The 25,771-nt window shown below is 40.9% G+C and overlaps 2 protein-coding genes across 4 annotated transcripts in view; both read left to right on the top strand.

The window, feature by feature from the left end:
• The window catches only part of LOC115225288 (ubiquitin-like modifier-activating enzyme 1), a 130,695-nt gene extending 114,642 nt beyond the window's left edge, over nucleotides 1-16,053 (top strand). For all 3 annotated transcript variants that reach the window (XM_029796226.2, XM_029796227.2, XM_029796228.2), the window contains 6 exons: nucleotides 1,299-1,480; nucleotides 2,815-2,901; nucleotides 4,466-4,570; nucleotides 5,109-5,192; nucleotides 12,590-12,690; nucleotides 14,816-16,053. In XM_029796226.2, the coding sequence (XP_029652086.1) occupies nucleotides 1,299-1,480; nucleotides 2,815-2,901; nucleotides 4,466-4,570; nucleotides 5,109-5,192; nucleotides 12,590-12,690; nucleotides 14,816-14,960 (704 nt within the window). In that variant the 3' untranslated portion in view covers nucleotides 14,961-16,053. The remainder of the gene's footprint in view (nucleotides 1-1,298; nucleotides 1,481-2,814; nucleotides 2,902-4,465; nucleotides 4,571-5,108; nucleotides 5,193-12,589; nucleotides 12,691-14,815) is intronic.
• The window catches only part of LOC115225490 (neurofascin-like), a 498,646-nt gene that overhangs the window by 312,890 nt on the left and 159,985 nt on the right, over nucleotides 1-25,771 (top strand). The window lies entirely within an intron of this gene.

The raw sequence follows: 25,771 nt of genomic DNA, 5'->3' as shown, positions 1-25,771 counted from the left end.
TTCAGCCAAACAAATCAGCCCCGGTGCTTCTATTCTTCTTGAAGCTTGGTGCTGGTGGCACGTAAAAAGCACCCTTCAAATGTTGGGCCTATGGAGGCAATGATAAGTGACTGAAACCTTAAGCAATATACTCTGCTTGAGAAGATCCATCAAGCCAAGAGAGATCATAGTCGTGGCTGACGCCAGTGTCACATAACTGGCACCTGTGGCTGCTGGTGGCACGTAAAATGCACCCTTCAAACATTGGGCCTCACAGAGGCAATAATCAGTGATTGAGGCGGCGAGCTGGCAGGAACATTAGCACGCTGGGCGAAATGCTTAGCGGTATTTCGTCTGCCGTTACGTTGTGAGTTCAAATTCCGCTGAGGTCGACTTTGCCTTTCATCCTTTCGGGGTAGATTAAATAAGTACCAGTTACGCACTGGGGTCGATGTAATCGACTTAATCCGTTTGTCTGTCCTTGTTTGTCCCCTCTGTGTTTAGCCCCTTGTGGGTAGTATAGAAATAGGTATTTCATCTGAACGTTCTGAGTTCAAATTCCGCCGAGGTCGATTTTGCCTTTCATCCTCTCGGGATCGATTAAATAAGTACCAGTTACGCACTGGGGTCGATGTAATCAACTTAATCCGTTTGTCTGTCCTTGTTTGTCCCCTCTATGTTTAGCCTCTTGTGGGCAATAAAGAAATAAGAAATAATCAGTGATTGAGACCTTTGGCGATATGCCATGCTTGAGAGAACCCATCAAGCCAAGTGGAATCGTCATGGCCATTGTTGGTGTCTGTAAATTCCATTTGTACACTCTTGGAGTGGTTGGTGTTAGGAAGGGTATCTAGCTGTAGAAACCATGCCAAATCAGATTGGAACCTGGCGTAGCCCTACAGCTTACCAGCTTCTGTCAAACCATCTAATCCATATCAGCATGGAAAGCAGGCTCTAAATGATGTACTTATTCTGTCGATCTCTTTTGCCAAAACTGCTAAGTTGTGGAGACAAACATAACAACACTGGTTGTCAAATCAAATGATGGTAGATATACAAACAAGCACCCGCATATACGTGCATGCACAATGGGCTTCTTTGAGTTTCTGTCTGCCAAATCCACTCTTAAGGCTTCAGTTGGCCTGGGGTTGTAGTAGAATACACTTGCTTCAGCAAACTGAATGATCACAGAGGCTGTTTCTTGATTTTGTATGTTGTGTGAGGAATCAAATTTATGTGATGGATGATGGAGTATATACCATGCTCCACCCTCACCATTTATCCATGTATGCGTGACATTTTTTTTTATTATTTTCCAGATGAAGAGCAGATCCAGATATTGAGGGATAGTCTACCAAGCCCTGAATCCTTATCCAGCATCAAGCTGACTCCTATTGAATTTGAAAAGGACGACGACGACAATCTTCACATGGATTTCATTGTTGCAGCTTCGAATTTGAGGGCCGAGAACTACGACATCCCACCTGCTGACAAGCACAAGGTGTGTGTTTGACTCCAATTGATGTATCCCTAATCCATTGTCAGGTTTAATAACACCACCTGGCATTTTGGGTTCCCTTAAAAGGGTCCATTGTATTGTAAGCATTTGATCCAGGCCCTTGGTTTGTTGATAATTTACCTCTTCATTTCCACCACTTGCTGAGGCCCTGGAAAGTGCCCATTAAGGGTACACCTATGCTGGTACCACATAAAAAAAAAAACCTCATCCTGGCGTCGCATAAAATGCATTTGTGCTGGTGCCACAAAAGATCCTGTGCTTTTGCCGCATAAAAGCTCCCCGTGCTGGTGTCACATAAAAAGCATCCAGTATACTCTGTAGTGGTTGGCATTAGGAAGGGCATCCATCTATAGAGACCATGCCAAAGCAGACAATTGGAGCCTAGTGCGTTTTTTCAACTTACCAAGGGAGATGGGCGTTAGGCATGACTATTTGGTTAAGAATTTTGCCTCCCATCCATGTGGTCTTGGGTTCAGTCCCATCATGTGGCACCTTGGGCAGATGCCTCCTATTTTAGTGCCAGGCTGATCAAAGCATTGTAAGTGGATTTGGTAGATTGAAACTGAAAGAAATCCATCATAAATGCAAATACAATTATAATAGAACACTAACTTTCCATTTCATTCTTGTGGGGTAGATTTAATATTCTTATAAAACATCCCAGTTGTAAATGGAATTATAATAGAAGACTAACACTAACTTTACCTTTCATCTTTATGGGGTTGATGAAATAAAGTAGCAGTGAAATACTGGGGTAGATTTAATATACCTTTAAAACATACTGGATGTGAATGGAATTATAATAGAAGACTAACATTAACTTTACGTTTCATCGTTCTGGGAGTTGATAAAATAGAGTAACAGTGAAATACTGGGGTAGATTTACTATTCCTGTAAAACATCCTAACTTTATCTTTTGTCCTTCTGGGGTTGATAAAATAAAATAGCAGTTGAAATACTGGGGTAGATTTAATATTCCTATAAAAAATCCTGAATGTGAATGGAATTATAATAGAAGACTAGCATTAACTTTACCGTTTGTCCTTCTGGGGTAGATTTAATATACCTATGAAATAAATATCGTAAATGTCAATGGAATTATAATAGAATTCTAAAACTAATTTCGCCTTTCATCCTGGCAGAACCATTAGTGTTGGTCAATATGGCTAGTAATGTTTCTTTTGCTTCTTAGTATTCTGAGTTCAAATTTCACCATTGTTGACTTTCATCCTTTCCTTCAAGAATTGCTAACCTTGTACCAAAATTTGAAACCATTATTATTTTGAGAAATTAATGTTTTTTTATTTTCTTTCCAGAGTAAACTGATTGCTGGTAAAATCATCCCCGCCATTGCCACGACCACCTCTTTGATTGTTGGTTTGGTGTGTCTGGAGATGTGTAAGGTTTGTATGTCTTTATTGGTGTTTAGTGAAAGCCTTTGAAAGAGGTTCCATCCATGACCTCACAGTGTATCTAAGACTACATTGGCCAATGTACAGTATACTAGGTAGTATTAGTGACTGTATTGGAGGTGGTTGTTTAGCCCCAGGTCAGTCCTGATCCAGCAAACCTGTGATCATCCCATCTTTCATTAGTGACTATAGTTATTGTTGTTTAGCCCCAGGTCAGTCATGATCCAGTAGTCCTATGATCAAAGTTTTTCCAACTGACCATCTTTTATCCAGACCTAGTGTATGTAGGACTACATTACCTAATGTATAACGTAGTAGTTGGTATTAGTGGCTATTGTTTTTCTTTTTCTTTTTTTAAGTGCTCACTCGTTACAAGGTCCTTAGACCACTGAAAACGTAAGAGCTACTAGAATAAAATGGACGCTAGACAGAAGTCAATAGGTGACGATGTACATTAGACTCAGAATTATTATTATTATTAAGGTGGTGATCTGGCAGATTTGTTAGCATTCCAAGCAAAATGCTTAGTGGCATTTCGTCCATCTTTATGTTCTGAGTTCAAATACCACTGAGGTCGACTTTGCTTTTCATCCTTTTGGGGTCAATGTAATCAACTCATTCCCTTCTCCAAACTTGCTGGCCCTGTGCCAAAATTTGAAACCACCACCACCACCACCATTATTATTATTATTATTATTAAGGTGGTGATCTGGCAGATTTGTCAGCACTCCAAGCAAAATGCTTAGTGGCATTTTGTCCCATATTTACTTTCTAAGTTAAGTTAATTTTTTGGCTCAAAAAGCAAAAAGCCAGGCCATGTAGGGGGACAGGGAGGGTGATCATATAAAGAGTTCAGGCTATTTCTGGTCAAGAGAGACTTTGAACCGAGTGGTCGTCGACATCTTCACTATCTCGTCCGGCAGCTTATTCCACGGATCCGCAAACCAGACGGAGAAAGCCCCTCTCCTTCGATTGAGATGAAATCGTCGTAGATAAGAGCTTTTTGGAGTGACCCCGCAGCCCACGCTCTGGAGCAAAAGTGAAGAACAGCTCTTTCGAGAGGTTACACTTTCCGCTTATGATGTTGTGAGCAAGAATGAGATCACCACAGCATCATCGTTTTTCTAGAGAATAAAGGTCGAGCGTCTTCAGCCTTTCTTCATAAGGCAAATTCTTGAGACCAAGAACCATGCGGGTAGCCAGCTTCTGGACTCTTTCGAGATGATGTATGTCTTTGAGGAGATAAGGAGAAGAGGCTTGAATCCCGTACTCCAATATGGGTCTCACCAGCTTGAATTAGAGCAGTAGGAATATGGCTGCTGTAAGCATTCAGAATGACTGTCGAATCAAAAACAGAACTCCACGTGCTTTGTTGGCAGCATGGATGCACTGGGCCGAGTTCAAATACCACCGAGGTTGACTTTGCTTTTCATCCTTTTGGGGTCAATGTGATCAGCTCATTCCCTTCTCCAAACTTGCTGGCCTTGTGCCAAAATTTGAAACCATTATTGTTGTTGTTATAAAACCTCCCTCTCTCTTTTCCATTTCTTTACAGTTAGTCCAGAAGCACAAGAAAATAGAATCATATAAAAACGGTTTTGTTAATTTGGCGTTGCCATTCTTTGCCTTCTCCGAACCAATCTTGGCACCAAAACACAAGGTAAGTTTCACAATATTTATTTCCTTCTCCTTGATTCAGGCATAGTGTATCTAGGACTACATTATCTAATGTATAATATAGTAGTTAGTAATAGTGGATATAGATGTTTAATCCCAGGTCAGTCTTCATCCAGTAGACCTCTGATCAAAGATGTTCCAGCTGTGACCATCACATTTTTTATTTAGACATAGTGTATCTAGGACTACATTATCAAATGTATAATATAGTAGTATTGTTGTTGTTTTGCCCTGGCCCTGTCCTCCCATCTTTTCTTATTCTTTCTATTTCTGCCAACTTTCCTCTCCCACTCTCATACTGTCTAGTGTTTTCTATTTCTCTCCTCTCTCTCTCACTGTCACTCCTCTTACTCCCATGCATTCTTATTTCGTCTCTCTATCTCTACCACACTCTAGCTTTCTACCCTGTTTCCCTCCCCCCTCTTATTTTCTCTCACACTCCATCCTTTTGCCACCCCCTCTCTCCCTCCTGCCCTCCCACTAACACTCACTCACATTTTCTCTTTTTTTTCTCTCTACAGTATTATGACACAGAGTTCAGTTTGTGGGACAGGTTTGAGGTCCAAGGTGACATGACTTTAAAGGAATTCATTGATTATTTCCAGGTGAGTCAATACTATCATACTTATCTTTTTAACCCTTTAGTGTTTAAACCGGCCAAATCCGGCCCAATATATTCTACATGTTTTATATTCAAACTGGCCATATCTAGCCTCTCACTCCTAACCTACAATGCCATTCTGAAAATAAACAATCACATCATTGAAACCTCAAAGCTATAAGATAATGCATGATTAATTCAAGACAATTTGAGTGAAAAATTACTACATTTAACAGAGTAATCTGAACACTAAAGGGTTAATGTCCACTTTGCCATGCATGCATCCAGGGTGAGACCGATAGAGGCCCTAAGCACCTGAAAGATTTTGGTGCCCCCGTATATATATGTAATTAAAAATATAAACAATTATAAACTGTAAAATAAATTTTTATTTTTCAAAATGGAACTAAACTATAGGCGCAATGGGAGTGGCTGTGTGGTAAGTAGCTTGCTTACCAACCACATGGTTCCGGGTTCATTCCCACTGTGTGGCACCTTGGGCAAGTGTCTTCTACAGCCTCAGGCCGACCAAAGCCTTGTAAGTGGATTTGGTAGACTGAAACTGAAAGAAGCCCTTCGTATATGTGTAACAATATTCCATCCGGATATTGTATGATGGGTTGGTGCCTTCCTCTCAGATCGCTCCTTCCAAGTCCAAGTTAATGGTTCGCGGTCCGACGTCTCCAGTGCGAGCAGTGGCGTGCCTCAAGGTTCTTGGTCTTCATAAATGACTTGCCCGACGACCTCACGCAACACACCCTTCTATTTGCCGACGATATCAAACTGGTCGCCCCTTGCGGTGATATAGAGGATCTTCGTCGATGCCTCCACCAAATTTGGAAGTGGTCTAACGATTGGGACCTGTGTCTGAACGTGTCAAAGTGCTGTCATCTGCCTGTTGGCTCTCCTCCTGCAACTCAACTTGATTTCGAGCCGGGTCGTCTGCTGCTGGAGAGGACCGATCAGGTAAAGGACCTGGGTATCTTGGTGGATTCCTCCTTTCGCCTTCGGCCCAGTGCGTCCATGCTGCCAACAAAGCGCGCGGAATTCTGTTCTTGATTCGACGGTCATTCGGAATGCTCACAGCAGCCATATTCCTACCGCTCTATGTCACGCTGGTGAGACCCATATTGGAGTATGGGATTCAAGCCTCTTCTCCTTATCTCCTCAAAGACATACATCATCTCGAAAGAGTCCAGAAGCTGGCTACCCGCATGGTTCATGGTCTCAAAAATTTGTCCTACGAAGAAAGGCTGAGGACGCTCGACCTTTATTCTCTTGAAAAACGCCGCCGCCGTGGTGATCTCATTCTCGCCCACAACATCATACGGAAAGTGTAACCTCTCGAAAGAGCTGTTCTTCACTCCTGCTCCAGAGCGTCGGCTGCGAGGTCATTCCGAAAAGCTCTACCTGCGACGATTTCATCTCAATCGAAGGAGAGGAGCTTTCTCCGTCCGGGTTGCGGATCCGTGGAACAAGCTGCCAGATGAGATGGTGAAGATGCCGACGACCGCTTTGTTCAAAGCCTCCCTGGACCTCAAGTGGCCTGAACTCTTTACATGAACACCACCCTGTACTTAACTCCATGTCCCCCTACATGGCCTTGCTATTTGCTTTTGAGCCAAATTAACTAACTAACATATATATATATATGTGGTGTATGTATTTTTTGTGTATGTAATTATTTTTACGTTTAGCCTGATATATATATATTATATATATATATAAATATAGTAAGTTATCATAATATATTTAGATCAATTAAATATATTATAATATAGGTGGCCGGTTAGCATTAAATAAAAAGCTAAAATTAATGAACAGGGTGCAAAATAGCCCCAATATTTTGCTAGAAGTGAGCCAGAATTAACTCAAACAGCCACATAAATCACTAACCTCAATGAGATGTGTGGGAATTTGCGAGCGAGCAGCCAAAACCTCTTTCCTGTGAGATAACTCACAGAATGAAGTATTTGGACAAAATATCTTATCACCTGAAATCGAAATTTGATCAATGTCATCTTGTTTCTCATCAGAGGTTTCGGATCTTTCCTATTTATTTTATTTGGCAGGTCGATAAATTAATTTTTTGTAACTAAACACCTTCAAACTGTTTGGACACACTGGTAGAATGGTGGTCATATAAAAATATCTTTTGCTCTTAGTGTTGTTCAGAAATTTATAATTATGAAGTTATTTCGTGTTACAGTAATTTCAACCAATCAATGATGTCATTGAGCTCCGGGGTACTTAGAATGGGTAGGGGGGTACTTAGAATGGGTAGGGGGTATGTGGAATTGCTGCAGAAGCAGCCCGGGTCTTTGTAGTCACAGCATATCTCCAGAGATCTCGGTCCTTCGCCATTGCCTCAGTGAGGCCCAATGCTCTGAGGTCATGCTTGACCACCTCATCCCATGTCTTCCTGGGTCTACCTCTCCCCTGATACCTTCAACTGTTTGGAGTGGCACTTCTTCACACATCTCTCTTCATCCATCCGCAGCACATGACCATACCATCGCAAGCGTCGCTCTTGCACACCACATCTGATGCTTCTTATATCCAGCATTTCTCTCAGGATACTTACACTCTGTTTTGCGTGCACACTGACACTACACATCCAGCGGATCATGCTAGCTTCATTTCTTTCAAGTCTACGCATGTCTTCTGCAGTCACAGCCCATTTTTCATTACCGTGAAGCATGGCAGTTCGCACACATGCATCATCAATAATACCTTTTGCTTTCTTTAGGAGCTATTGTTAGAGGCCTTTAGGTGTAGAGTTTATGGGGGTAGGGGTAAGAGCTTTCTGAACTTTGCCCAGCTATGCGTATTCGTATTCTAGTGGTGATATCTACTCTCTGCATCCACCTCCGCTACTAACTTGGTCTCCCAGTTAGCGGAACACTATCAACTACTTCTAGTTTCTCTCCCTGGAGTGTGATGGAATCTGTTTTTCTGAGTGTCTGTTGTGTCTATTGTCCCTGTGCATCTGCCGACATGAAAGCTATCTTATCTGTTTAATTTCCCTTTAATGTTGCTGCACCTCTTATGGTCCATAACTTACATTGGGTGCATCTTATGGAGTTTCTACCTGTACCTTTCCTACAGGTTGAGCAGGGCCACCTACCGAGGGGATGTGTGTTGAGTACTCTTGCTGCTTACTAATACTTTGGTCTTTGCTACATTTATTCTAAGGCCTTTGATTCCAACCCTTGCTTCCATACCCGAAATTTCTCTTCTAGTTCCGGTAGTGATCTGCTATGAGAGCTAGGTCATCGGCAATAGAGGAGCTCCAGGGGCATCCCGTTTTGAATTCCTCTGTTATTGCTTGAAGTACTATGATGAACAAAAGGGGACTGAGGGCTGAGCCCTGGTGCACACCTACTTCTACTCGGAATTCTTCACTATATTCGTTGCCAATCCTAAACTTGCTAACAGCCTCTCTGTATAGAGCCTGTACAGCCCTTATTAGCCATTCTTCAATCTCCAGTTTCCGCATCGACCACCAGATAAGGGAACGGGGAACCCTGTCAAAGGCTTTTCCAAGTCTACAAAAGCTATGTAGAGGGGTTTTATCTTTAGCTAGGTACTTCTCCTGCAGTTGTCGAACCAGGAATATAGCATCAGTGGTGCTTCTACCTGGTACAAAACCGAACTGCATTTCATCTAAACAAATTCTCTCCCTAATGAGATTGGTTATGACCTTCTCTGAGACCTTCATCACCTGGTCCAACAGTTTGATACCTCTGTAGTTATTTTCTATCTAGAGCATCACCCTTACCCTTGTAGCAGTTGACTATGGTACTGCTGCACCAGTCATGGGTATGGCTCCATTGTGAACTACCTGGTTTACAATGCGGGTGACTATGGCATGGCCCACATAGCCAGCTGTTTTAAGCATCTCAGCAGTGATTCCTGATAGGCCAGGGCTTGCCTGGTTTCATATCCTTAATTGCCTTATCTACAACGGAGCTGTCTATTCGGGTAGCTGGTCCTCTACTGGGTCAACATTTGGCAGGCTCTCCTCCTCCCATTCATTCTCCTCATTTAGCAGTCTTTCATAATGGCTTCTCCAAGCCTCTTCTTTCACTAGCAGTATTAAAAGCAAGTGCCCCATCATCCATGCGGACACATTTCTCTCCTATAACATCGCTATTTTCTCTGACACACTGTCTGGCAATCCGAAAATACTTCAGCTCTTTGATCCTCGCGACGCTGGACATTGGCAAACTTCTTCTTTTCTGCTACATCTTTGGCAATGATACCTGCCGCCCAGCCTCCCTTTTGGCTATCTGGTACAGTTCCCTGCTGCCCCCCTCCTTCCAGGCTTTCCAGGCTCGTCTCTTTTCACAGATGGCTTTATCTACTGCACTATTCCACCACCACGTAATTCTAGGTCTGGAAGGGACTTTGCACCATCCCAAACTTGGTCTGTGGCCACTCAACAAGCTGTCCCGTAGGACATTTCCCAGCTACCTTCTATGTCTGACATCTGAAGCTCCTCTTCCTCTCATCAAATTTCTTGATGAGTATGTCCCTAAATTTCTGACCATGCGAAAGGGGTCTTTAGCCTCCAAATCCTTCTTTTCTGGATTGGTTGTTTCTTGGAGTCCTTCTGGCTCAAGCTTAAAGTCACTGATGATTAGTCTATGCTGAGGGATACATTCTTCCACCCGGGAGGGACTTTGTATTCAAGAGCAACCCTGCATCCGTTGTCTGGTGAGGATGAAGTCTATTTGGCTAGCGGAGTCTCCTGACTGATAAGTTATAAGGTGGCAGGACTGGCTTCTTGAAGTTAGTGTTGCAGATTGAAAGGTTACATGCATCACAGAATTCCAGTAGTCTAGTTCCCTCATCGTTCCTGGTGCCAATACCATATCCACCATGTACCCCAGTGAAGATACCCGATTCCCGCCCAACATGCCCGTTAAAAATCTCCACCTACAAAGATGAGGTCCTTGTTACTAGTCTTTGAAGTAGCCTGCAGAAGGGTATCATAAAAGTTGTCCTTCTGATCATTTGGTAGTCCCGCTTGTGGGGCATAGGCTGAGATAATCATAGCTGTGCCACTCTGTAGGACCAACCTGAGCTTAAGCACTCTACACAAACCCTGACAACCTCTATGACCTTATCCACCCATTCCTCCGCAAGGGAGAATGCCCTACACCCCCTACACCTTCCGCGTTGACCTTCCAGTAGAGTTTGTATCTAAGTGCCTTGCCCGTGAGGACCCTAGCCGAAGCATCTCTCCATCTTACCTCTTGTATGCAGCATACATCAACCTGTCTTCTCTCTAGCATCTCTACAATCTCACTAGACTTGCCTGTCAATGTACCAACATTGATAGTGCCAACTCTGAAAACTGGGAAGGAGATGTGGGGGGGACAGGGGGGATTCGGCGCCTGAGAAGAGGAGGGTTGTAGTGGTGGTGATAGTTTTCGTGGTATTTTTCTTTTGATCTCTCTTCCAACCTGACCACGCCGTGGGCAGGAGCTGGTGTTAGCAGTGGACATTTGTTATCGTCTCTGAGTAACGTAATTAGGTAGAGGAAAGAAATACAGATATTCTAGAGTTGAGTTGGGGAGGTCCAGTTGAGGCGGGTAATATAGGGGAGCAACCAGTGGGGAAGGTTGGGGTAAGGAGGAACGATGGCAGGAAGGGTTGGTGTAGGTTCCTAAGAAATAAAAACGTAGGATATTACGAGGCGGGAGGGTACTAAAGGGGATGGTCGGATTGACGAGGCGGGAGGGTACTAAAGGGGATGGTCGGATTGAGGCAGTGTCAGGAGAAGCGTAAGATCGGTGGGCAGTTGATGAGCTATGGCGCTAGCAGCTTGTCTTAAGCATATGAGGAGAAGTGTAGTGGTGGAGGAGGAGGAGGGAGTAGGGCGTACCCAATGTAGATGAGTAAGGTGTATCCGGTGTAGATAGAGAGAACGGGGTATACTGGTATTGGTGGTGGGGGGGGTGAGAACAGTGTTCAACGGTATTGGTGGTGGGGGTGAGAACAGTGTTCAACGGTATTGGTGGTGGGGGGTGGGGGGGGGGGCGCACCGCCAATGACTGAAAGATGGGAAAAAGATGGATTACGGCTTGAGGCAGCCTGCGGTTAAATATTGTAGAGAGAGAGATAGGAAGATAAATCAAGTTATGGCGAAGGCTTGAAAGTATCCTAAAAAGGTTAAATTTTCGTAACAGTGTATGAATAAACGTATTAACAACGAATAAAAAATATAGAAGATAAATTTTTTAAGAACTTGCTGCGGTCATCGAGCGGGAGTTGAAATTGAAGAAGAAAGTAGTTGAACTGGGAATTTAAATTGCAGAATCGTATATATATATATATATATATATATATATATATATATATAAAATATAGTACGTTATAATAATATATTTAGATAAATTAAATATATTATAATATAGGTGGCCTGTTAGCAATTAAAATAAAAAGCTAAAATTAATGAACGAGGGTGCAAAATAGCCCCAATACTTGCTAGAAGTGAGTCAGAATTTAACTCAAACAGCCACATAAAGCACTAACCTCAATGAGATGTGTGGGAATTGCGAGCGAGCAAGCCAAAACCTCTTTCCCTGTTGAGATAAACTCACAGAATGAAGTATTTGGACAAAATATTATCACCTGAAATCGAAATTTGATCAATGTCATCTTGTTTCTCATCAGAGGTTTCGGATCTTTTCCTATTTATTTGCAGGTCGATAAATTAATTTTTTTGTAACTAAACACTTTCAAACTTTGGACACTGGTAGAATGTGTCATATAAAATATCTTTTGCTCTTAGTGTTGTTCAGAAAAGTTTATAATTATGAAGTTATTTCGTGTTACAGTAATTTCAACCAATCAATGATGTCTATTGAGCTGATTAAAATTACTGCTGTTGTTTATCAACAAGAACTTCCGGCGGTGTATATTTTGTTTGTCACTGTTATTTATGACATATTTCATCCCAGTCATGTTTGTATGAATAAATGAGTGTATCTGAAGCATGTTTACTTCATGGCACCACCACAATCGTTTGCTTTTTAGGTCTTTTTTCCGTTTTTCAGCTACTATTTTCAGAAAGCCCCCCCCCCCCTTTTCTCGCAGATTATTGTTTTCTTTTAAATTTTTTTTTTTCCTCCAAAAACCCAGCTTTTTGGATAGAGATTCCGGAAAATTGCCAAAAATCGGAATTTTGAAATTTTTTGGCTACCCCCCCCTCCAATTTCTTCATTTTCCACTTTTTTCTGTAACCCTAACCCTAAAACTCAAAACTAAACCCAGTACAAACACATGAACAATGTAACAACTATTATTTTAAAACCTGTTTTATATATATATATATATATATATTGTCTGTCAAGTTGTGTCTATAAACTTATTTCACCTTGTTCTTTCCAGACCAAGTACGACCTTGAGATAACCATGTTGTCACAGGGTGTGTGTATGTTATACTCCTTCTTTATGACCCCTTCAAAACGACAGGAGCGCATGGTCCTACCGTAAGTATCTTCACTTTTTACATTATGGTCATGGTGGGGTCAGGTTGTCATTAGTCTTTAAATTTCCATTAACAGCCCCTCTTTGCACTTATCTCAGGCAAACCAGGGGTTCCCTCCTATCTCTGGTTCATTATAACAGAACACTGCATTTCATCCTCCTGGGGTTGAATAAAATAAAGTAGCAGGGAAATACTGGGGTGGTTTTTATAATCCAAAATATATCGTAGATGTCAATGGAATTATAACAGAAGACTAACACTAACTTTACCTTTCATCCTTGTAGGGTTTGATAAAATAAAATAGTGAAATATTGGGGTAGATTTAATATACCTTTAAAACATCCTTAATGTGAATGGAATTATAATAGAAGACTAACACTAACTTTGGTCTTTTGATGGTTTGGTTTAACTTGCTTCTAGATCAGGGGCCAGGAAACTTTTCAGCTCACAGGCTGGATTGACTTTAGGTACCATGCCGGTGGGCCGGATGGTCATATGGGGCCTTTTTTCCATGACTTTGATTTGGTCAGCAAAAATCTGGGAACATAAAACAAAACAATCATTTGACAAAAATAGACAGAAATCCAGTTGACAAAATTTTCATGACTACGATCATCTACCCTTGTACTGCAGTAAATTATTCTTTTGTGAAAAATATAACATTGAAATTTTTGTTAACACTTCATTTTATTTTATTTAATCCATTATTATTAACCTATCATCGTTTAACGTCCGCTTTCCATGCTAGCATGGGTTGGACGATTTTGACTGAGGGCTGGCGAACCAGATGGCTGCACCAGGCTCCAATCTTGATCTGGCAGAGTTCCTACAGCTGGATGCCCTTTCTAACGCCAACCATTCCGAGAGTGTAGTGAGTGCTTTTTACGTGCCCCCAGCAACAGCCACGCTCAAATGGTGTTTTTTACATTTCACCTACACAGGTGTCAGTCCAGCAGCACAAGTGCCAGTAAGGTGACACTGGTAATGATCACGCTTGAATGGTACCCTTTTATGTGCCACTGGCATGGAAGCCGGTTAGCTGCTCTGTCAATGATCACACTCGTATGGTGCTCCTTTCACCCCGCCAGCACGGATGCCAGTCATTAAATTAACATACCAGCAATTGTTCATGTTTCCACCCCTCTGGAAAAATTACATTGTTGATAAATTTTTTTTCTACATTTCTATTTCTTTTATCAGCAAAAATTATTTTTGTGTTTTGTGCTATCAGGGCCTTTTTGGGGGGTGCTACTGTCTGACATCTCAATACATAAATGAGTGTGAATCTGTAAGTGTGTTTTTCACATGGTCATGCAGTGCAATTACTCTCAATTAAATCCCAAAACAAAGGGTTTGAAAAAGAAAAGTTAATGAAGGTTATTCAGGGCCTGCCAAAAGGGCTGGATTAAAATGCTCAGCAGGCTGGGGTTTGATGACTTGTTCTAGATGCTGTTTTGGTTTAGAAGGGAACAAACGCGTCAGAGTACAGAGAGTTTTTCCTTTAGCTTTCTTTCTGATTTAGGATAACATTAATTATATCAATAGTAATAATACATTTCTAAATATCTCTGAGAGATTTATGTAGTAGTGGTACAATAAAGTGGTTGTATGCTGTCAACATAATGTGACCAGGAGATGTATCAAGGCCAACAGGAAACATTGAAGGTTCCTAGGGCTAAATAGCAGTGGTGTGATTCCCTTCATGGGACTGTCACATTAAGATGACAGCATACAACTACTCTATTGTACCACTACAGCTTATATCTCTCTGAGAGATTTAGAAATGCATTATTTCTATTTTTGTAATCAGTGAATGTATTTCACTAGAATTCTTATGTTTACAAAGGCTAGATAGGCATCTCCAAACAGCAGGCCATGCTACTCCAGACTGAAGACGAGCAATGACTCAGAAACTAGTCTCTGGGTGGGGGGTGCTTGTCTCCCCCTTGTAAACATAAGGACACAGGAGATTTCTCAAGGCTGACAGGAAGCATTGCTGCTTCCTAGGGCTAAATAGCAGTAGTATAATTCCTTTCATGGGACTTTCACATTAAGTTGACAGTATACAACTATCTTTATTAATTATATCATTATATTAATTACAGTTATTTATTGTTATTTTTCAGGTTGTCAGAGGTGGTGAAACGGGTGTCCAAGAAGAAGATCCCTCCTTATGTCAAGGCCCTTGTGCTGGAGCTCTGCTGTAACGACAGTGACGGGGTTGATGTTGAGGTGCCTTATGTGAAGTACCTCTTGCCTGCACACCATTGAACACATACTCCTCTCACTGCACCTCCTCTCACACTCTTTCTCTTCTCTCTTCCTTTCTCTCTCTCTCACACAATTACACGGACACACAGACACACACATACCTACATACATTTGCTATGCCTGTTTAGAAGCCATTCCTGCTGCTATCACAACCCAACTGATTGTTATTTTTGCCTAGTCAAACGGGAACCGCTATTATTACTACTATTACTATTAATATTGTTGTTGCTTAAGGTGTTGGGCTAAGTAGAGTCAGTAGTGTACAACCAAACGCCTCATGGTACTTGGACTTCTGAGTTCAAACCCCGCCAAGGGCTGATTTTTTTTACTCAGGTCCTTCTGCCGGGCTGATAAAATATAAGTACCTGTTATGTACTGGGGTGTTGGTGAGATAATCATCTGTGCCCTGCCCCTTATTTCCTCTCTTTCATACACCTAACCCCTCCCACAGTAATTTGGGACCTTGTGATTAGATTACTAATCCTTGTTAATTAATTAATTAGAGCGGTAGATTGGCAGGAGGTGCAGAGTGGTGGACCGAAATGCCTTGTGGTATTTTAATCCTATCCCTTTACATTCTGATCTCAAGCATCGTTCTGGGGAGTCATGATGGGTCTCTGTCAACAACAGCAGCCCTCATGAGCTGTCGGGCTTGATACAAATCATTAAATCAACTGCTTCTCACTGCCTTCCCCTCCTTCAAGAAAAACTTGAGGCCTATTTCCATTAAAAATAATATATTGATATTTGGCAGAAGTAACAGAGCGACCCCAGGGCCAAGAATTTCATGCGTTAGCACTTAAAAAAACTAGCTACAAATCCAAGGGTTATAAATTTATATGCTGGCGATCACAGTGTTTCCCCTAACCCTTTGATTCGTAACTAGTTTGGTAAGGGCTTGACGTATGAAGCACTTGGTCCTTAAGTCATTCTGTCGCTTCTACTAAATATTAACAAATGTTTACATGGGTAAGATCCGGGGACCCAAGTGTAGGAAGTTTGTAATTATTACATCAGAGGATCAGCTAGCTAAAAAAAGACCCCATCTTGCCTGGATTTTACCTGTTTTAGTCCCTAAACTCATGTTTTGAGTTTCTATTTTTCTTGTTTGCATTGCCAAACCTATAATAATAATAATAATAATAGTTGTTAAAACATCAGAATCTTGCCTTGGTGAACCTTACCTGTAATCTCTGAAGTTGATTAAACACAAGTACTAACGTAGTTTTATTTATTATTATTTTCTTTATGTAAAAAACTAATTCCTTTTACTCAGTTGACAACCTTGAGTCCTAAATTAGAAGTAATTATTTTTATTGAATCTTGGCTCGTTGTGGCCAATAAGCAAAATTAGTAGTATTAATAGTAGTGGTAGTAGTAGTAATACTAATGCGGTGAGTTGGCAGAATCATTTGCACATTTGGACAAAAATGCTTAGTGGCATTTTCTTGTGTCTCTCTGTTTTGAGTTCAAATTCCACTGAGGTCAACTTTGCCTTTTATCCTTTCAGGGTCAATGAAATACATACTAGTTGAATATTGGGGGGGTTGATGTAATTTACTACCCCCCCCCCCCCCTAAATTCCAGGCCTTGTCCTTAAAGCAGGCCAGTTGAGCTAACAGAATTGTTAGCACAGCAGGGGGGAAAATACTTTGAGGCATTAGCTCCAGCTGTTTATATGCTGAGTTAAAATTCCACCACGGTCAACTTATCCTTTTTGGGTTGATAAAGTGCCAGATAAGCACAGGGGTCGATGAAATCAACTTGCCCTTCCGTTCAAAATTGCTGGCCTTGTACCAAAATTAGAAAGTGCCATTAGGAGAATGGTAAGGCAGCGGGTTGGTAGAATTGTTTGCATGCCTGCAAAACCATAGCAGCATTTCATCCATCTTAACACTCTGGGTTCAAATTCAGCCAAGGTTGACTTTAACCATTCATCGTTGATAAACTAAGTACCAGTTGAGTACTGGGGTTGATGTAATTGACTTAACCCCCTTTCTATGATATTTCAGGCCCCATTAGGAGAGAGGTGGATTGATTGTATCCAATGCTGCATTGCTAAAAATATTCTTTGTGGTATTTCTTCTGGTTTCATGTTCTGAGTTGAAATCCTGCCACGGTTTGCTTTGCTTCTCATCCCTTTAAAGGGTCACTGAAATAAATTACCAGTCAGGCAGTTTGGACTAGCCCTGCCTGTCACTCCTCAAAATCACCTAAACTAGAAACAGCTGTTAGGACTTAATAATTTGAATTAACTGTTTTAGCTGCAACCATCCTGGGGCATTGCTGTTATTTGCTTATTTTTTTAAAAAATTGTTTGGCAAGGGGCCCAGTATTTTTTTGGGGGCTTTTAGGGTAAATTTGTTTTTGTTGGAAGGATGCGCTTCAAGTTTTGCCCGTTCTGCTTTTTTTGCCCTTTCACTACCACCACCACCACCACCATTATCACCACTGTCTGGAGCAATGGGGAGTAATCAGGGGGCAGTTGTGGTATGACCTTAAATGTAGAGGTGGGGGTTGCTGGAATCGGTCAAAAGAAGCCGGTTGGCTGTTCTGGGCCCTGCAATTGTACAACCACAGGCCGTTTGCCCTCTCTCTCTCTCTCTCCGTCAAGGATGTGATATAAACAACTCCTTTACGTCCAGAGGGGCTGGAACTGATCATGTTAAGAAGTAGGGCCCAGATTGTTTTGTCTGAATGTGGGAGGAGGTCAGCGCCAAGTTTGTGTTCTCCATTTTCCCCCCTTCTCTTGCCACCCCCAACTAATATCCATCTCTGCCTCTCTCTCTCTCTCTCTCTCTCTCTCTCTCTCTTTTACAAGTGTCAAAGCTTACTGGCCAAGGGGAAGACAACTCCGTTTCTTGGGGTTATCTGCCTTGTTCTAAGAGATTATTAATATATTTATGTTGATGGTTTCTGATTTTTAAATAATAAAATTTATTATTTGATAATTATAATTATTAAATTAGAAACCATTTCATTGTTATTTTTTCTCCTAATTTTTTTTAAATCCCTCATTCTCTCTCTCTCTTGCTAATTCTGTCTGTGCGTCTTGGTCAGTGGGTCATCCATGCAGCTCCTTAATTTATGTTTTATAAAACAAGGAAAACTGACAGAAAATAAGAAAAGAAAAAAAAATATAACCAATAAAAATATTTCAACTTTATCATAATAATAATAATAATAATAACAATAATGATATGAAAATAAAACATGGATTAAAACATGTATATGACTTGACTTCATTTGTGCTGGGGTTCATTGGGGGTCAAATCTGAGCCCTTTAGCATTGAAACTGACCATAGGTGCAGGAGTGGCTGTGTGGTAAGTAGCTTGCTTACCAACCACATGGTTCCAGGTTCAGTCCCACTGCATGGCACCTTGGGCAAGTGTCTTCTACTATAGCCTCGGGCCAGCCAAAGCCTTGTGAGTGGATTTGGTAGACGGAAACTGAAAGAAGCCCGTTGTATATATGTATTTGTATATATATTTATTTATTTAGTGTAATAAATAAAATATATGCATACATACATACATATATGTACGTACCTACATCTACATGTATATATACATGCATATATAAATATATATACGTGAGTACAGGACACCACAAATAGACGCAGAACTCAACGGGAAACGAAAACGGAAAAACAAGCATGGAACAAACCATTTTTTTACAACAGAAAAACAGAGTACAAGACAAACTACACAAGGAAAAATCCCCTTCATCAGCTGTCCCTAGTTCAACTCTAGCGTGTTTCGAAGGTAGGCATGTCTGTTTGTCCCCATTGCTTGACAACCGATGCTGGTGTGTTTATGTCCCTGTCACTTAGCGGTTCGGCAAAAGAGACTGATAGAATAAGTCCCGGGGTCGAGTTGCTCGACTAAAGGTGGTGCTCCAGCATGGCCGCAGTCAACTGACTGAAGCAAGTAAAAGAGTATGTCTAGCCAAAATATTGAGCCCATTTCATGTTCAAACTGGCCACATCCAGCTTCTAGCACTTACTGTGTATGGTCATTCTAAAAATAGTCTCATCATCACCTTGGGCCCCATGGAGGCAATGACCGAGACTGCTGGCACTATGTTGTGCCTGAGAAGACCCTAGCTGAGCGAAATTGCAGTTGTGGCAGATACTGGTGTGACACAAATGGCACATAATGGCACATAATGGCACATAAAGACACCCATTGCGCTTGGAAGGGCATCCAACCACAGAAAACCATGCCAAATCTGACTGGAGTCTGGTGCAGCCCAGTCAAACCGTCCAACCCATGCCAGCATGGACAATGGACGTGTTAAATGATGATCATTGAAATTTCAAAGCTACAAGATAATGCATGATAAATTCAAAACATTGTGGATAAATAAAAATTACATTTGATAGTGTGAATACTAAGGGGTCAAACTGACTATATCTGTCCCAAATATTCTACCTGTTTTATGTTCAAACTGACCGGATCTGGCCTCTCGGACTAGTCCAGTAATGTCATTCTTAAACATCATTGAAATCTCGAAAGTACAAGGTCATGCACGATTAATTCAAAACATTGTGAATAAATAAAAATTACATTTGACAATAATCTGAATGCTAAAGAGTTGAACTTGCTATCACTGGCCTGAAATGTTCAGATATGGGGTAGGACCGCCTTTGGCAGTAATTACAGCTTGAATTCTGTGAAAGTATGAATGGTTTTCAAAGGAATTTTTGTCCATTCTTCTGCTAAAACAGTTTCCAGTTCTTGTAGTGATGATGGCAGAGGATACCAACTCCTTGTTTTTCTAAAATGCAGCATAAATGTTCAATAATATTGAGATCTGGGGACTGTGGTGACCAGATAAGATGTTCAACTTCACTAGAATGTTCCTCGTGCCATTCAGTAACAACTTTAGCTGTGTGAATTGGTGCATTATCATCCTGAAAGATTGGGTTTCCCTCCAGAAATAGTTCCGCAACCATAGGATGAATTCGATTAGATAAAATGCTTAAATAGTCTTGACTTAATTCTACCATGAAGGGAAACCAATGGGCTGGCAGATTTCCAAGATATAGCCTTCCAGATCATTGCAGATCCTCCTCCATGTTTAACAGTTGGAAAAAGGCAGTCTGGGTCAAATGCCTTTTTTGGCTGTCTCCACACATATACTCGGCTGGTTGTTGGAAACAAGGTAAAGGATGACTCATCCAAGAAAATAACATTTTTTCACTGCTCTAGGGACCAATTCTGTAGGGTTTTTACTCCACTCTAAACACTTTGCAACGTTTGTTTTTGAAAGTAGAGGTTTTTTTGATTGCAGCCTTCACGTGAAATCTGGCTTTGTGCAATTTCCCGGCGAACAGTTTTTGCAGAAACTGGGTTCTCGAGGTGGTCATTAAGCTCTGGAGTAATTTTGGGAGCTGTAGTTTTGTGATCCTTTCTAACAATTTTATCTGAAAGTTTTGGTTTTCTTCCAGAGTTTTGTTTCGACGAGGATGTTTTCCCTTCTTTCTCAAAGGCTGTCATTACTTTTGAGACAGTACTTCTTGATACACCAAACATTTCAGCTGTTTTTATTAAGCCATATGAACACCAATAATTTGACCTCTTTGAAAGTCTGATAGATCTGTCATTTTAATGAATTTTAATTACCTTTTTCTAATGATATCTGAAAAGAAACAGCAATTTTAGCAAAACATATCAAGCAACACTAATAATAAGTCAAAAAAACAATAAGAAACAAGCTTTTGACAGTTTTATAGATATTTCAAAATTATGATGCTAGGTGTTTCCATTATTTTGTCCAATCCCTGTGTATGTATGTATGTATATATATATATATATATATATATATATATATGTGTGTGTGTGTGCGTGCAGTCGTAAAAACAAACAAAACGAGTAAGTAAAAAAAGGCAAAAAAACCCCAGTAGTTAAGGATCTTGTAATTAAATTGGCAGTAGAGGAAAAACACTACATACACACACACACTTTATTAATAAAGCTGCAAAAATATTGCCAAAATTGTTACTCAGAATTTCACTTTCCCGTTCGTCAGACAGTTTCTCAACCAAAACTGTCCAATGAACGGGAAACTCTGAGTAACAGTTTTTGTGATGTTTTTGCTGATTTATTAATAAAGCCTATTACTCTACATCCAGTATTTGAATACTATTTTCTTCCACCTTGTTTCACATTTATGCGCTTACTCTGTATGTATATATATATATATATAGGGGGAGAATTCACGAAGACAGGTGGTGTGGACAACAAACAGATGTATTAGTTTAACACTTGGGAAGTGAAAAAGTCTTTAACGTTTCGAGCCTACGCTCTTCTTCAGAAAGGAATACAGAGAGAAACAAGGAGAGAAAATAAAGAACGTGTAGTGGCTCGCGACACACACACACATGTAAATATACACACAATAGATACATTGTACATACATATACACAACGATTATATATGCACTGGTATGAGACTGGCGTGTTGAATATATACAAGCAAATTTGTTTCGTCTTGTTACATTCTGAGTTCAAATTCCGCCGAGGTCGACTTTGCCTTTCATCCTCTTGGGGTCGATAAATAAAGTACCAGTTATGCACTGGGTTGATGTAATCGACTTAATCCGTTTGTCTGTCCGTGTTTGTCCCCTCTGTGTTTAGCCCCTTGTGGGTAGTAAAGAAATATATATACAAGCAAATACATGTATGACATGCAATTTGGGAGAGAAAATGAAACAAAATGATGAGTGATGGATTTTCTTTACTGAGCATACTTTTAAAATTATCATAAAAAGATTTGGTAGGCAAAAGGCCATATATAAAATTCAGTGTAGTTGGCAGAGGGGTGCATTTGAAAGTATTGAAGAGTTAAATTATAGATAGTTACAGGTTTTGTGTGTGTTGGTGGGAGGGGGTCTGTTTGTTGGTGAAATAAAGGTTAAGTGAGGTGATATACGATAGATGTAGGTTAATTTGAGCGAATTTAGTAAATCCAAATAGCAATTTTTGCTATCTTATGGAATTTTTTAGTTGCTCATCCTATACTTGGAAGAGTGTTTACAACAATTCAAGAGTTCTGATCTTTGGTTTAAGGCATTTTTCTGAATTTTCTGAAAGAGGATGAATTTCTCACTCAGTCATAAAGTACACCTCATTGAACCTCTGTTCGTTCTGTGTCTGTATAGGGCTGCTTTTTTTAGAAAGGACCAGTAAAGTTTGAAAGGAGATTCTCCTTCCTTTAACTGCCACACATATTTGGCCAGACTTGTTATATCTTTGGATATTTTAAGGAATTTCTGTGGGAATATATCCTGATTTTGATGGAATTTTCTGTAGCACCTATGTATGTCTTATATGCACCTGTTAGTCCATTTGTACTTTGGCCCTATAGACAATTGCTTTCACCAGACAATTTCCTTCTAAGGGACAGCAACTTTGGTCTCTGAAGTTGCATTTAGGTTCGTTATTTATTTCGGCACCGTTAACTAACATTGTGTTGGTTTGTTAAAGAGGTGAAGTTCTTACAACAAGAATAACTGACCTTCAACGTTCTCCTATTAAAAATTCTATGGCATATGTGGAAGTGTTTGGAAACTAGTCTTTAGAATTCTTTACTTATATTAGTTTTTATGGTGATATTGAGGGTTGGATTAACCCATCAAATTTTCCTGGTATGCGGTGCTCCAGCATGGCCACAGTCAAATGACTGAAATAAGTAAAAGAGTAAAAAAGAGTAATCATTGAAATCTCAAATCTATAAGATAATGCATGATTAATACAAAACAATGTGAATAGATAAGCATTATTTTTGACAGAATATTCTGAATGCTAAACGGTTTTAAACTGGCCAGATGTGACCCAGATATTCTACCTATTTCATATTGAAACTGGCCAGATCTGGCCTATCACACCTACCTTACAATGTCATTGAAGTCACAAAGCTACAAGATTGTGTATAATTATCTATAAAAATTAGGAATAAATATAGGCGCAGGAGTGGATGTGTGGTAAGTAGCTTGCTTACCAACCACATGGTTTTGGGTTCAGTCCCACTGCGTGGCATTTTGACTTGAGTGTCTTCTACTATAGCCTTCGGCTGACCAATGCCTTGTGAGTGGATTTGGTAAACGGAAACTGAAAGAAACCTGTGTATATATGTATGTGTGTGTATATGCTTGTGTGTCTGTGTTTGTCACCCCAACATCGCTTGACAACCGATGCTGGTGTGTTCATATCCCCATAACTTAGCGGTTCAGCAAAAGAGACCAGTAGAATAAGTACTAGGCTAACAAAGAATAGGTCCCGGGGTCGATTTGCTCGACTAAAGGTGGTGCTCCAGCATGGCCGCAGTCAAACGACTGAAACAAGTAAAAGAGTAATAAAAAAAAAAAAAGAGTAAGCATTACATTTGACTAATCTGTAAGCTAAGGGGTTAAAAAAGATGAAGATCATGCGTCATGCATGATTGGCTAAGGGTTAGCCCCTTTGCCCTTCATTTGTTGTTCTGTTGGTGTCCTTTGATACTGTACCCATTTCTTTACTACCCACAAGGGGCTAAACACAGAGGAGACAAACAAGAACAGACACACGGATTAAGCCGATTACATCGACCCCAGTGCGTAACTGGTACACATTTAATCGACCCCGAAAGGATAAAAGGCAAAGTCGACCTCGGCGGAATTTGAACTCAGAATGTAAAGGCAGGCGAAATACCTATTTCTTTACTACCCACAAAGGGCTAAACACAGAGGAGACAGACACACGGATTAAGCCGATTACATCGACCCCAGTGCGTAACTGGTACTTATTTAATTGACCCCGAAAAGATGAAAGGCAAAGTCGACCTCGGTGGAATTTGAACACAGAATGTAGCTGCAGATGAAATACCGCTAAGCATTTCGCCCGGTATGCTAACGATTCTGCCAGCTCGCCGCCTTCAGAAAGAGTACAGCAAGGATCGCCACCACCCCCTGTCAGAACCTCGTGGAGCTTTAGGTGTTTTCGCTCAATAAACACTCACAACGCCCGGTCTGGGAATCGAAATCGCGATCCTACGACCGCGCGTCCGCTGCCCTAACCACTGGGCCATTGCGCCTCCTTTGATACTGTACCACAGTACCATTATCTCTAACTTGGTCACTAAGGAAACAAGAAGTTGAAGAATGGTTGGTGAGAGCAATGCAAGCTATGTACAGAGTCATCATTTTAACAACGACAATTTATTTTATTATATTTTTCATTATTTTAAAACTTAACTAAAACAAAAGCAGCATATTTCAACAGATATATGGTAACAAAAGGGTTAAAGTGATCTAAATTAAAACCTTCTGTCAAAATTTCATAGGCGCAGGAGTGGCTGTGTGGTAAGTAGATTGCTTACCAACCACATGGTTCCGGGTTCAGTCCCACTGCGTGGCACCTTGGGCAAGTGTCTTCTACTATAGCCTCAGGACGACCAAAGCCTTGTGAGTGGATTTGGTAGAAGGAAACTGAAAGAAGCCTGTCGTATATATATATATGTGTGTGTGTATATGTTTGTGTAAGCAGCTTGCTTACCAACCACATGGTTCTGGGTTCAGTCCCACTGCGTGGCACCTTGGGCAAGTGTCTTCTACTATAGCCTCAGGACGACCAAAGCCTTGTGAGTGGATTTGGTAGAAGGAAACTGAAAGAAGCCTGTCGTATATATATATGTGTGTGTGTATATGTTTGTGTAAGCAGCTTGCTTACCAACCACATGGTTCTGGGTTCAGTCCCACTGCATGGCACCTTGGGCAAGTGTCTTCTACTATAGCCTCAGGCTGACCAAAGCCCTGTGGGTGGACTGGGTTGACAGAAACTGAAAGAAGCCTGTTGTATATATGTATTGAGACCCCCTTCAGTCATGACTGACCATGGGATTGCACCTACAAAGTTACCCTCTCAGGCACGGTTGTTTGAGGAAGGCCAGCAGTCGCCCATGCATACCAGCCTCCCCTCTCCACGCCACCAGTGTTATCTGAGACAATGGCAAAGGGGCCGATACAGCTTGGCACCTGTGACGTCACAACATATTTCTATAGCTGAGTTAACTGGAGTGATGTGAAATAAAGTGTCTTGCTCAAGAATACAACATGCAGCCCGGTCTGGGAATCGAACTCACAACCTGAAGATCGTAAGCTTGACGCTCTAACCACTGGGCCATGTGCCTTCAAAGTATATATGTATATGTATATATATGTGTGTGTTTGTGTGTCTGTCTTTGTACCCCCCACAACATCACTTGACAACCGACGCTGGTGTGTTCACATCCCCATAACTTAGCAATTCGGCAAAAGAGACTGATATAATAAGTACTAGGCTTACAAAGAATAAATCCTGGGGTCGATTTACTTGACTAATGGTGGTGCTCCAGCATGGCCACAGTCAAATGAAACAAGTAAAAGAGAGTAAGAATGAGTTTGTTCCAAGCACCAGTATAATGATAAAGTTATTTTCAAAATTCTTTAATATTTTCCTAAATTAATTGAAATAAACTCTGTGAATTTCAACAGAAATATGGAAACAAAAGATTAAAGTGAACTAAAAACATTCAATCAAACTTTCATATTAATTTATCTTCCAAACACCAGCTCAATATTCACCATCATCATCATCATCATCATCGTCATTAAACGTCCGCTTTCCATACTGGCATGGGTTGGACGATTTGACTGAGGACTGGCAAATCAGATGGCTGCACCAGGCTCTAATCTTGATCTGGCAGAGTTTCTACAGCTGGATGCCCTCCCTAACGCCAACTACTCCGAGAGTGTAGTGGGTGCTTTTATGTGCCACCAGCACAAGGGCCGA

Source organism: Octopus sinensis, linkage group LG27 (genome assembly GCF_006345805.1).
Source record: "Octopus sinensis linkage group LG27, ASM634580v1, whole genome shotgun sequence".
NCBI lineage: Eukaryota > Metazoa > Mollusca > Cephalopoda > Octopoda > Octopodidae > Octopus > Octopus sinensis.
Note: the sequence above shows the minus strand (reverse complement) of the source record. Positions and strands in the feature narration are given on the sequence as shown.